At 40.8% G+C, this 12,603-nt stretch overlaps 1 protein-coding gene across 2 annotated transcripts; it reads left to right on the top strand.

Moving 5' to 3' along the window:
• The first annotated feature begins 2,312 nt into the window (after nt 1-2,312).
• On the top strand, nt 2,313-12,389 carry slc23a4 (solute carrier family 23 member 4). 2 transcript variants are annotated; one of them, XM_086109045.1, is made up of 12 exons: nt 2,313-2,474; nt 3,921-4,058; nt 4,706-4,863; nt 6,193-6,352; nt 7,557-7,738; nt 8,086-8,206; nt 8,593-8,749; nt 8,835-9,088; nt 9,182-9,346; nt 9,593-9,614; nt 9,744-9,839; nt 11,102-12,389. In XM_086109045.1, exons 1-12 carry the CDS (start codon nt 2,427-2,429, stop codon nt 11,368-11,370), a joined length of 1,770 nt encoding a protein of 589 aa, XP_085965171.1. In that variant the 5' UTR covers nt 2,313-2,426; the 3' UTR covers nt 11,371-12,389. The 2 variants fall into 2 exon arrangements, with proteins under 2 accessions (XP_085965171.1, XP_085965170.1); XM_086109044.1 differs by having other exon boundaries at nt 9,506-9,614.
• Nucleotides 12,390-12,603: the final 214 nt, after the last annotated feature.

The following is a 12,603-nucleotide window of genomic DNA, read 5'->3' as shown; positions in this document are numbered from 1 at the left end:
GTACCGGTACACTAGTTCACAGGTTTGTAGTCCCCCAAGGAATCTGCAGAGAAAAAAAAAATGTTGATTTGGCAGAGAACAATCCTGATTCTGTGAAGAGCAAATCTTGCACTGTAGCTGTGAAATAATCAGTATTCTCATTGTCCCTCTGGGGCAGATTTACTGAATACAAAAATAAATTACAATAATAATAATATATAAATCAATTTTCTAATCAGCTTATCTTCATGAGGATCACAGGCGTGCTGCAGCCAATCCTGTCATGTGTGCGTGCGTGATGGTAGTGGACCCAAAATAAAAAGCAGGGACACAGGAGAACCAGGGAGTACTGAACAAAAATGTGTTAACACTGTTAACTTAACAGAAAACGCTTGCAGGGGTACACTGGAAAAACCAAATCCAAAACACAAACAAAGTCCTGAAAAACCCAAATTAACTAAAGTAACAAACAAAAACCCATGACAATAAAACGAAACAACATGATAGCAACAGAAACAAAAAACCCATGACAATAACGCAACGATCTGACCAAGAGTGACAGAAACCGAGGAACTAAATACAAGCAAATTGACGAGACAACAAGGAACACCTGGACACGGCACAAAGAGTTGAGGGAGCTGATTGGTACACAAGGGACCCAAATGACAAGAACAGGTGGAAACAAAACCAAACGAGGAAAACAGATGCACACGAGGAAACCAAATGATGAAGCAACACCAAATGTAATCTTAAAAACAGAATCATGACTGTCAGAGTTATACCCGGACAAGTTTAAACAGAAGAACTCGACTCAGGGAAGGTTGTTGGTCCGGGAGCAGATCTCTCAGTGCGAACGGCGGGGAGTTGCTCCGCGATCACACTCGTGCTCGTCATCGGTCTTTTATTGTTTACATATGCAAAATACAAGAAAGACACTGCCCCCGATATTTGCATACCACGCCCCCAGTCCAGCCCCTTGGTCGGCTTTTGTTAAGCTTTGAACCACAGATACTTTAACACCGTCTCCCACGAATAAACAAGTCGCTGACTTCGCAGATGACAAATGGTCGCCGGGGCCGCGAGGTCAAGCGTGGAGGTGGCAATCTGGAGTAAAAAGTAGTTTGACTGGAAAATACGTACAATTGTACTCGCAAGTACGTTTGAGCATATTTAAATATGTTTAAACTTACTTGCGAGTAGATTTGAAGGTACCGTACTCGCAAATCTGTCCAAAAGTACTGGCAAATACGTTCAAATGTACTCACAAGTACCTTCAAACCTACTTGCAAGTGCGTTTGAATGTAGTCGCAAATATGTTCAAACGTACTTGTAGGTTAAGTGCTACAAAGGTACCGGGAGAATTTTCCCATAATGCCGCGGGCTAGTGACTTGTGCATGCATTATGGGGAAAAAATGCAAAACGTAATCATGCACTGCAGCCATAATAAAACCATAAAATAAGAATAACCATATTTACTTAATTTTCAAACAGATTGGTACTAGTAGAATTAGAAAAGACAAAACATTACGGAGGTGGGCGGCCCGGTTGTCCAGTGGTTAGCACGTCAACATCACAGTGCAGAGGTACCGGGTTCGATTCCAGCTCCGGCCTTCCTGTATGGAGTTTGCATGTTATCCCCGTGCCTGCGTGGGTTTTCTCCGGGTGCTCTGGTTTACTCCCACATTCCAAAAAATGCATGGCAGGCTGATTGAACACTCAAAATTGTCCCTCGGTGTGAGTGTGAGCATGGATGGTTGTTCATTTGTGTGTGCCCTGCGATTGGCTGGCAACCGGTTCAGGATGTCCCCCCACCTACTGCCCGAAGAAAGATAGCTGGGATAGGCTCCAGCACCCCCGTGACCCGTGTGTGGATGAAGCACATTAGAAAATGGATGAATGGATGGATGGATTGATAACATCATGGAGTGTGTCAATAGGCCGTGGTATTAAGACTTAAGCCATGTATACTTGCACTCCAAATCTTCCCACCTCTGATAAATGTTCATTGTATGTCTTGTAACCATACTTACTTACACTCTTTCTTACTTAGGTTCAAATAGGTCCACTCAGAGAAACCATGATTCGTAAGGGGTGGCCACTTTTTAAATGTTTCTGGCTTGTCTAAGATTCCTGCCTTCTAATTAAATCGTGGAAACAAATCAATGCTGTCTGACTATCCACTCATGCAGCTGACCACTGGCTAGCGAGTAGGCTGCTGTTACTGTTCTAATTGGCTTCACATGAGCTGTGGGTGCGACTCATTTCAACCGACAAAAGCAAAGTCTCGTGTTTGAACTTTGATACTTCATTCCGGCACTGCCCTCCTCTCTCCCCTACCTCCTTACTCGATCGCTTCTCCGTTGCTCCTCGGCTGTACTGACTCCCTTCCAACTGATGATTTCTCTATTTTTTCTTTTTTCTTTTATGACAGCCATCCGAAGTTAAGATGGCTCCAGAAAAGGAAAGCAATGGTCTCGACAACTACACATTTCCAGTGAGTACATTTAATTCCTCTTCCATGAGACTTTTTTTTTTTTTAAAGATTTTCCCATTCGACAAACTGCTTGTGTAAATGCAGTATAAATGTGTGTGTGTGTGTGTGTGTGTGCCTCCATGGAAAAAAATGAAGAGCTCACCCTTGTTTATTCAGCTTCCTGTTGATTTGACGCACCTCGTATAAGTAAGGGTAGATATGTTTGGATCAATATATCAATGACAACAAAAACAGATATTTTCCAAAGGTTTTCTTGATAATAACCCAAATCATTGAACAAATTTGTCACTGATAGTAAAAAGGTACACTCGCCTGTCTTGTGTGCGGGCACTGTGGGGTGCGTTCCCATTCAGTCACGGTGTGGATGTGGGTGAGAATGGTCCTTTGTCACTATGTGTAGGCTGCCTTCCGTTCGAAGTCGGCTGGGATAGGCTCCAGCAACCCCCCAAGACCCTCATCATTTGTTGAAAATGGATAAATGGATGGATTTAACAAATTCTTACATTAATATTATGGCATTATAATGCCAAAAAGGGCGCTTTGATGGGGATTTCACATTCCATTTCTTTCGTGTCATTGACAGTGGGTCACATGATCATGATCAGACATCAAAATGAACAAGAAATTGAACAAAATTGGGTTCTCTTCATTTCACATACATACAAACATACATCTGTTCTCTGTAGCACATGTGCTGATGAGGGTGACTAGTTAGCAGGGAGTCTGTCCCAGATGGCTGTGGGTAACAACCTGGGATGGTTACTAGTCAATCACAGGGTATATATTCACATACAAATATTCACACCCGCATGAATTCCCTTGATCCATTCATCCAACCCGCTTATCCTCACGAGGGTCACGGGCATGCTCGATCCAATCCCAGCGACCTTTGAGCAGTAGGCAGGGTATACCCTGAGGTGATGGCCAGCGAAAGACAGGGCGCACATCGACAAACAAATTATTCACACTCACAATCACATCTAGGCACAATTTAGAGTGTTGAATGAACATACCATGCATGTTTTTAGAATGTGGGAGCAAAGTGGTGTACCGTGCAGGCACGGGGAGAATCATGGAAACTCCACACAGTAAGTCCGGGGCCCGAATCGAACCCCGCCCCTCTGTACTGTGCGGTAGACGTGCTAACCGGTCGACTACCGTACCGCCTCCACATGAATTCTTGTAGACAAAATTTTGAGTTCACCAAATATGCATGTTTTTGGAATGGTGGAGGAAACTGAAGTATCCAGACACAAATGTCAGCAAAAATATAGAGAGAATGATTGATGAATTTTCTCATCCTTCATCATCAGGAATTGCATCATTTACTGTGTACATGCACAAGATATGATAGAAATGGACTTTTGTGAATGTTGAGTGAATCACAAATTATACTCATAATGCCAAGAGTATATGAGATTATTCATCTTTTTGGCCATATTCAAGCTAGAAGAGCGCTTCTGCGACCTTCCTGAAGCAACACATGGAGATGTTGACACTCCCCTGGACGAAGAGGGCAATAAGTTGGCTTACTGCGTAACGGACGTACCACCTTGGTACTTGTGTATCCTTCTTGGTATTCAGGTATGTCAACAAAACGACAACCGTGCATCCAAACAAAACCACCACAAGGCAAGCTATCATGTCACTGACGTCATGGTTTTCTCTATGTGGACCAAATGGCGAAATTCGCCTCAGTCACAGTTGTGAGTTAGTCATAAAGTGCTTGTTTTATGTATTCAGCAAACTTCCCTATGCGGTATCATGTGCAACCGTGTTAGCTTCTTTACAGTCGATACCACCATCCTGTCCATCACCATTGTCCTTCTTTGCGTGTGTGTTTATTCGTACGCAATTATACAGGCCCGTCTTTTACAGAAGCCTTAATTTGGAAGCAAATGCAAACTGAGATGAGAGCATCATAATTTCAATAGTTTGTGACATTTTTGTTTGGTGCTGTGTGAGTATTTTCTCAATTGAAATGAGTGCCTCGGCTCAGGTTGGGAAACACCGAGCTAGTATATTGCACCGTATGACATCATATCATGCAGACATGAGTAAACAAATATTCTATGCAAGAAACCTGAACAGAAATGGTACAAGTAACACATTTACACACAATAATGCACTGTTCAGCGCGTTCACACATGCTGTTACCACACTACTAAAAGATGTGTCATGTGCCTGTAGAATATTTCATCACTGAGGTTTCATACGTCTTGTTTGCTTAGCACTGCTTGACGGCATTTGGAGGAATTATTGCCATCCCATTGATTCTCTCACAAGGCTTGTGTCTTCAACATGATGGCGTCACACAGAGTCACCTGATTTGTACCATCTTCTTCATGTCTGGAATCTGCACTCTGCTGCAAGTTACTTTTGGCGTCAGGTAAGTTGAACTAAAGAATACATTCCGTGTTATCAGTGGCATTTCCATTGCAAAGAATGTTTGTATACATACAAAGCACTTTGTATGTAGCGATGGCTGTTTGAAAGTGCTCTATAAATACTGTTGACTTGAGAATGTGTACGGCGTATATTACTGTGTATAGCAAACAAGAAAGCCACTTGTTGTGTTGTTGATTTGACAAGGCTCAGTCATAAATCCGAATGGCTTGATTGTTATCTGTATCGTACAAAATAGCTGCTTGAGCAAAGTGCTTGAAGAGACATAAAGGCTATAAAAAGATAATTAAAGGTACAGAATGCAGTGATTAAAACAAACACTTGTTTTCATATGTCTGTCATGAGTGTGTGATTGGACCCAAAAAGCAGGCAGGCAGGAGAAGCAGGGTGTATTGAACCAAATGTATTTAATGCATCCCTCTAAATTGTGAATTTTATGAAAATACAATTCAAATGAAACCTTCTCTTCTGGGAATTGAATCAAAATAAGGCTATGTAAATGTTACACCGTTTGTAAGTTCTCAGTTTTTGGTTTATTATCGTAAATGTATTTGCTTGTTGAGGAGCATTGGTATATAACTGTAACGTGTTTGGTCGTCAGTGTTTTCGTACTGGATGTTTATTTTTGGAGAGCCATGAAATCATACAATTGAATGTGAATGAATACGCGTGCCGTCCAAGTCATGCTGAATATCGGTGTCAGAGCAGGATTAGGGAAAGAATTTCCCCAATTTATCAACGGAATCTTGTTCTTGCTAAATCCACATTCCACAAGCTCAGGGCCACTGGTGCATTTTTGTCTTGGCCCAAATTCTCAGGAGCAGATCAACCTGAAACAAAAACAACACCCATTAGGTTACATGTTCTAGTGTTGACACACATTTAGAGTCTACATTGTATTATATGAGGCCTTACATCTTCTGTACTGTATATGCTATTGAATTACTGATTCTCCACTTTTGGTTGGATGCAATCAGCATTTTGTTGCCTTGTACTTGTGGCATGTTATGGCATTGAAGTTGACTCTCATCTAATCGAAACCAACTTTATGACCTAATCCAACTTTATGACCTGATGAAATCTATTCCATCATAGGTTGCATGTGACAGACAGAATGTTTGTAATTCACCCTTCCAAGTGTGTGATCATGTTTTTCTTATCAGTTTCCATCAGCTCTTTCCCAATTTGATATGGTTAAAAAATAAAAATAAATAAATAAAAAACCTAGCTGATTACATGAATAGTCAGGCTACATCCTGACTGACATAAATCATATGATCTATCATTATGTATTTTCTCTTATGGTTTGCAGGCTGCCAATTCTCCAAGGTGGAACATTCACATTGCTTGCACCGTCCATGGCGATGCTGTCAATGCCCGAATGGACTTGTCCTGCTTGGACGCAGAACGCAAGCCTCGTCAATACGTCATCGAGTGAATTCATAGAAGTGTGGCAGACTCGAATGAGAGCAGTAAGTTCATTAGGGGAGACATCACAGCTTTCAAGGCGATGCAAATTGACCCCAATGTGCTGTGTCAGATTTGGTCCAATTTAAAACAAAACATAGACACACAAATAACCCCCCCCCCCCCCCTCCCACACACAAACAGGTTTCTAACCTGGTGTCTTTTTTTTTGTAAACAATTAGTATTCTGTGAGAATGACTTTAAATGCCACTTTAACTATTGGCTATTTTTGCAAAACTGTTCACACAAATAAGAAAACCCTCTCTTCAAATTTGAAAAATGTTGCAGTTATCTTGCAAAAAAAAAGTCTTGCTTAACTCTTCAAACCTTCATAAATAAATTATTTTTGTTTCAAACAATTAATATAAGCCATCATATTGCATCCGTTTATTTTACCGCGAGATAGACACACACACACACAAAAAAAATCCTCAGTCTCCATTGTGTCGCCCAACTTTTAGCCCAATTCTGGGAAGACAGAAAATATTCATGGGTGCACTGAAAAAAAGTAATCTTCAGCATTTGTAATGGTTAAGTTGTAACATCAACAATGAAAAATTGTTTTGAAGTGTTAAAACAGACAAATTTCATTTGTTCAAAACACGAGAAATCGAGAATTAACTTCTTAACCAGCATTTAAGTAATTTCAGGGTGTCATGAGAAGTACAGGCATACGACAAAGTTTGTAATATTCGCTCAACCATGAAGTGAGACGGGCCAGAGATTCTCCCGGCCGTTGCATGATGGGATTTGTGTTTTTCTGCCTTGCAATGTATGTATGTGGCCCATTTTGTATGTTGATTTTTTTCTTCAGTGTGCGAGTGTCGTGACGATTTTAGGTTTAACAATTAATCCAAGGGAGTTCTATCAATTTCTACCAATCTAAAACCTTGAGTTAGTGCGTCCACCTCATAGTTGTCATGAGTTGTCATGATGTCATGACATCAAAAAAACAATACAAAATATTTGTATCTATATACTGTATGTGTGTGTGTGTGTGTAATGCCTGCATTTAAAATCTATTGCTATTCAGACTGGCATGGATGTGTAATATACATCTCTCTCTCTCATATATATATATATATATATATATATATATATATATATTTAAACATGAAATTATGATTCTTTTCTTAACCAAATCAAAACTACAAATATATTTGCGACTGCTGACTTTATGATCATTTACTGTGCCATGTTTGCCTTCAGGTGCAGGGGTCCATTATGGTGGGCTCACTCTTACAGGTGTTCGTTGGTTTCTCTGGCCTCATTGGCATCTTCATGCGTTTCATCGGCCCTCTCACCATTGCGCCCACCATCTCTCTCATTGGGCTGTCTCTTTTTGATTCTGCTGGTGAACGTGCAGGGAACCACTGGGGAATTTCTACCTTGTAAGTAAGACTACCGATAAGTCAATTTTCAACTCCGATCTATGCTCAGGTGATTATAGTTCTATTTTATTTCAGGTGATTTTTTTTCAATTGTAACAATATCGTAATGTGTTCCCACTTAAATATATTTGTGTCAAAACACAGAGCTTATACATTTCAATAAATCTGCAATGTCAGTTGTCCATTGAAATATGTGGTAAATTCTTAAACTCCCCCAGAAGCATGACAGCTATGTTGTTATAAGTCCAACGATCCAAGAACCTACGATTGTAGCAGTACTTTGCCAAATGCTTTCGAATCATCTTCTGCATTAACATTGTGATTTTTTTCTTCCTTTTCTCATGCAGAACCACTGCTCTGATCGTCATTTTCTCACAGTACCTTCGTCACATTCCTGTCCCTTTGCCAACATATAGCAAGGACAAAAAAATACACTTCCGTCGTGTTTACATCTTCCAGATTCTCCCCGTATGTAACATTTTCTTTCTTTCACAGAATTTTCTTTCTGAATTAACAATATTTTTGTACAAGCGTATGTATGAAATCACGTCACATTTGGACAAGGGATGGGCATAAGACTTGACTCAGTCAGTCATTATTGTTAAGCTGAATGAAATGCGTTATTTGGCTATAAACAGCAGAGGCGCTGTTCAATCAGTCTCAGCTAAGTTTTGGGGGGCACAACCCTAATAAACAACAATGGGAGACAAGGGTTCAGATCTTTCAGAGAAATTCTGCCATGCCAAAAGTAACGATCGATTTCATGAGCCACTGTCAATCAAAGAAAATACACTAAATACCCATTTGTAGTTTGGAGCTTTTATAAATTAAAGTGACATTGTTTGCCCCATCAGGTTTTGCTTGGAATCTCCTTGTCCTGGCTCCTGTGTTATATTTTAACAACCTACAGTGTACTTCCCTCTGATCCAGGTCAGTATGGCTACCTGGCTCGTACTGATCTGAAAGGCGATGTCGTGGGTAAAGCTCCTTGGCTCACGTTCCCCTATCCCGGTAAGAAGTCGTCAGGTTTTACTCAATGAAAACAGGATAAGAATGACATTTTATGAACCCATTCTGTCCCATTCTTTTCACTTAGGTCAATGGGGGATGCCCACTGTGAACGTGGCAGGGGTACTTGGCATTTTTGCCGGTGTGATTTCGTCCATGATAGAGTCTGTTGGGGATTATCATGCGTGTGCCAGGCTGTCGGGGGCTCCGCCTCCACCTAAACATGCAATCAACCGGGGGATTGGGATAGAGGGGTTAGGGTGTCTGCTGGCTGGAGCCTGGGGCACAGGAAATGGGACCACCTCATATAGCGAGAATGTGGGAGCCCTCGGTATCACAAAGGCGAGTCCTCCGTGACAGGCTGAAATGATTAAGAGATGCTTACATTGTTGGGAGAATATAACATTTGGATGACTTCCTCTACTTTCTCCACAGGTTGGCAGTCGTATGGTGATTGTTGCCGGGGGTGTCTTTATGATAGTTATGGGTGTTTTTGGCAAAGTGGGAGCCATTTTTGCGACCATCCCATCGCCTGTCATAGGAGGGATGTTCATGGTTATGTTTGGGGTAATTTCTGCTGCAGGAATTTCGACTCTGCAAGTGAGCACTCTATATGATGAAATGCAAATGATAAACAACACTGAAGCAAAGCTGTTCACATACTATATGAGATAATGATATGCAGAGGCACTTTGGTACGATGTTACGTGTTTGTTATCTTGGAATGTTCAATTTTTTTTGTTTGTTTTTGTTTTCTAGTACTCAGATTTGAACTCATCTCGCAACATCTTTGTGTTTGGTTTCTCCATGTTCTCGGGTCTGGTCATACCAAACTGGACACTGAAGAACCCCACAGCAATTTCTACAGGTAGAAGACTCCTTTTATGTTACTGAAAAATATTTAAAACGCATTCGCACACCAACATGCGCGCACACACATACTCACACGCGCACACACACACAATACATTGTGTCATGGTTTCACTGTGTCGTCCAGGTGTGGAAGCGATAGACCAGGTGCTGCAAGTTCTTCTCACAACCAGCATGTTTGTTGGAGGCTTCTTTGGTTTCTTACTGGACAACACAATCCCAGGTAATACTCGACTAATTTCCATGACTTTCAGTAGGGTATAGGTATGAACTTAAAAATGATCTGTAATTCCCAAATTTGGAATGGTTAAGTTTTCATTTCACATTCTGATAACTGTAGGCATGGCCATAGGATTTCTGAATTAATTTAAAAATCAAGTGATGACTGTAATAGTGCATCATGTTAGGTAGGTTTTGTTTCGTGAATTTTAGTCATGGCGATGAAACATGAGAAAAAAATGAAACCTGAAAAAATGGCTTCACAGTGCCTTATTAAAAAAAAAAAGAGGCAATAACATGATGTTTTTGAACACTTACTCTTACTAAGGAGAAGGGCGTCTATGAGTGTATCGTTGCCGTGGCTACCCCAGATTATCTCGTATGTACTTCATATATGAATATAATGTTTAGATTACGATAACTGTCATGTTGTAGAGCACTATCCTCAATGCTAACATGACTGTTGGAGTAATTCACCTAGCACAAAATAACAAATGTTAATATTTTGCAGAAATGTTGGCAGTTTTTTTAATTTACCATTGTGTCATTCAAGACAATGACTGTGGTGGGAGCGATCGGGCAAAAATAAACAAATCACAGTTTTTGGTTACGGTGCTATTCGCAGGGGCTCAGGAGTGCCCTCCTGAAAATGGCAAAAGTACGCACATTATCAACGGCCCATGAAAAAGGTTATATAGTTGCTTGTTCGATAAAATAGCAGCAAAGCACTATCCATCTATTTTCTGATCTGCTTATTCTCACAAGGGTCGCGCTGGAGACTATCCCAGCTCTCTTCGGGCAGTAAGCGGGGGTCACCCTGAACTGGTTGCCAGCCAATCACAGGCCACACATAGACAACAATCTGCGCTCACACTCAAACCTCAGAACAATTTGGAATGTTCCATTAACATGCATGTTTTTGGAATGTGAGAGGAAACTGGAGTACCTGGGGAAAATCCACGCAGGCACGGGGAGAACATGCAAACTCCCCACAGGAGCACTATTTTGAACTAAATTAAGTTCCTGGAGTCACTTCAATAGAGTCCTTTGGCACCACCATGCCACAAGATGGCACCAGAGCAACCCTTTTGGTTTTACCTGGGCACAGTAACAGAGAAACAAAAACCAGGTTCTATTTTTGAGCTAATAGAGGATAGGTTCCCAATAGAAGCATATACCTATGTGAATGCATGACTTGCAAATCTGTGAGCAAAGCTCTGTTTAATTTTGCATGCACATTTCTTTTGACTTGTGCATGTCTAACAGGCACAAAGGAGGAACGAGGCATCCTGGCCTGGAGCAAAGCTCACGAGGACAGCTCCATCAACACACGGGAGAGCCGAGAAGTTTATGGTCTGCCTTTTGGACTGAGCGCACACTTATCTTCTTTGCCATGGAGCCGTTTCCTACCGTTCTGCCCACCTTTTGTGCCAAAAGGGCCTGATACATGTGGTGAAGCCAAAACCACTCAGGAATCCAAGAAGGCACTTGGACATTCAGAGCCTTCACAGATCAGTATTGGAGTCGCTTTTTAAGTTGTGAACTCACATCAGCATCCCATTTTGGGGATCTTTTTCAATACATGCAATGCCATGAGAGACACCCAAATTTGATTGCTTTTAATATTATTTCAAGTGACCTGAAATGAGTTATTTATGTTTGTATAGAGTTTTTTAAAATAACTAAACTCATTCATGTTATTATACTGTTGAGTTAATGTTGCCTAATCATTTGCAACATTAATGCAAAGATAAATAAAATGTGTAAATCATGCTTTATTTAACATCCTTCGCCGGTTTGTTATGGTTTTCACGATGTGCTCATAATCAAACTGCAGAGTCGAATCAAATTATTTTGTATAAGATAGCAACATATATGAGGTTGTTGAACTTGCCAGTTCAGCAACCGTAATTGGAATTTGATAATTTTGTGGGTCTATTGTATTCACAGCATTGCTCTTAAGTTGTAATTCTGGAGGTGACCAATAGAGAGCCATGTTTAGCCACATTACAAATTGCACTATGTTGACAAAAGAATTGGGACGCCTCAATTTTTTCCTTCATTCAGTTTTGATGTCGCACCGCACAAAGGGCCTGACTCACCATCTCTGCTCGTTCATCCCAAAGGTGTTTGGTGGGGTTGAGGTCAGGCATGCCTTATGGACCTTGCTTTGTCGAGTGCAGTGGTTCTTAACCAGGGTTCGATTGAACCCTAAGGGGTTCATTTTGTGCACAGTTAAAAAACGTATACTTTATACTTGCACTAATTGTACTGACTTTTTTCTGTTTTTAATAAAGGTGTTTTTTTATGTCTTGAATTTGTAAAAAATCATATTTCTATTATTCACTAATGATGGGTTCGGTAAATGTGCATATGAACTGGTTGGGTTCGGTACCTCTAACAAGATTAAGAACCACTGATGTAGCGGGTCATGCCAAAACGTTTTTGCGGGAATAAATAAACACATAAATATGTTGTACAATGCCCATGCCACCATGGAATCATAGAATTAAATATCAAACACAATGAATAAATCATGAGATGATTAATAGATGTTGCAATGCTGTCATTGGACTTATTTGAATTTAATATAATTTATCCTGCTAGTGAATTCATCCATCCATTATCTGAATTGCTTTATCTTCACAGGCTGTCTTCAGGCAATCGGCGAGGTATACTCTGAACTGGTTGCCTGTCAGTCACAGGGCACACATAGACAAACAACCATTCGCGCTCACAACCACTCCTCAGGACCATTTAGAGCAGAC

Source organism: Hippocampus guttulatus, chromosome 4 (assembly GCF_054856545.1).
Source record: "Hippocampus guttulatus isolate MCC_2025c chromosome 4, RoL_Hgut_1.0, whole genome shotgun sequence".
NCBI lineage: Eukaryota > Metazoa > Chordata > Actinopteri > Syngnathiformes > Syngnathidae > Hippocampus > Hippocampus guttulatus.
The sequence above is the reverse complement of the archived record's forward strand: the minus strand, read 5'-3'. Positions and strand labels throughout refer to the sequence as shown.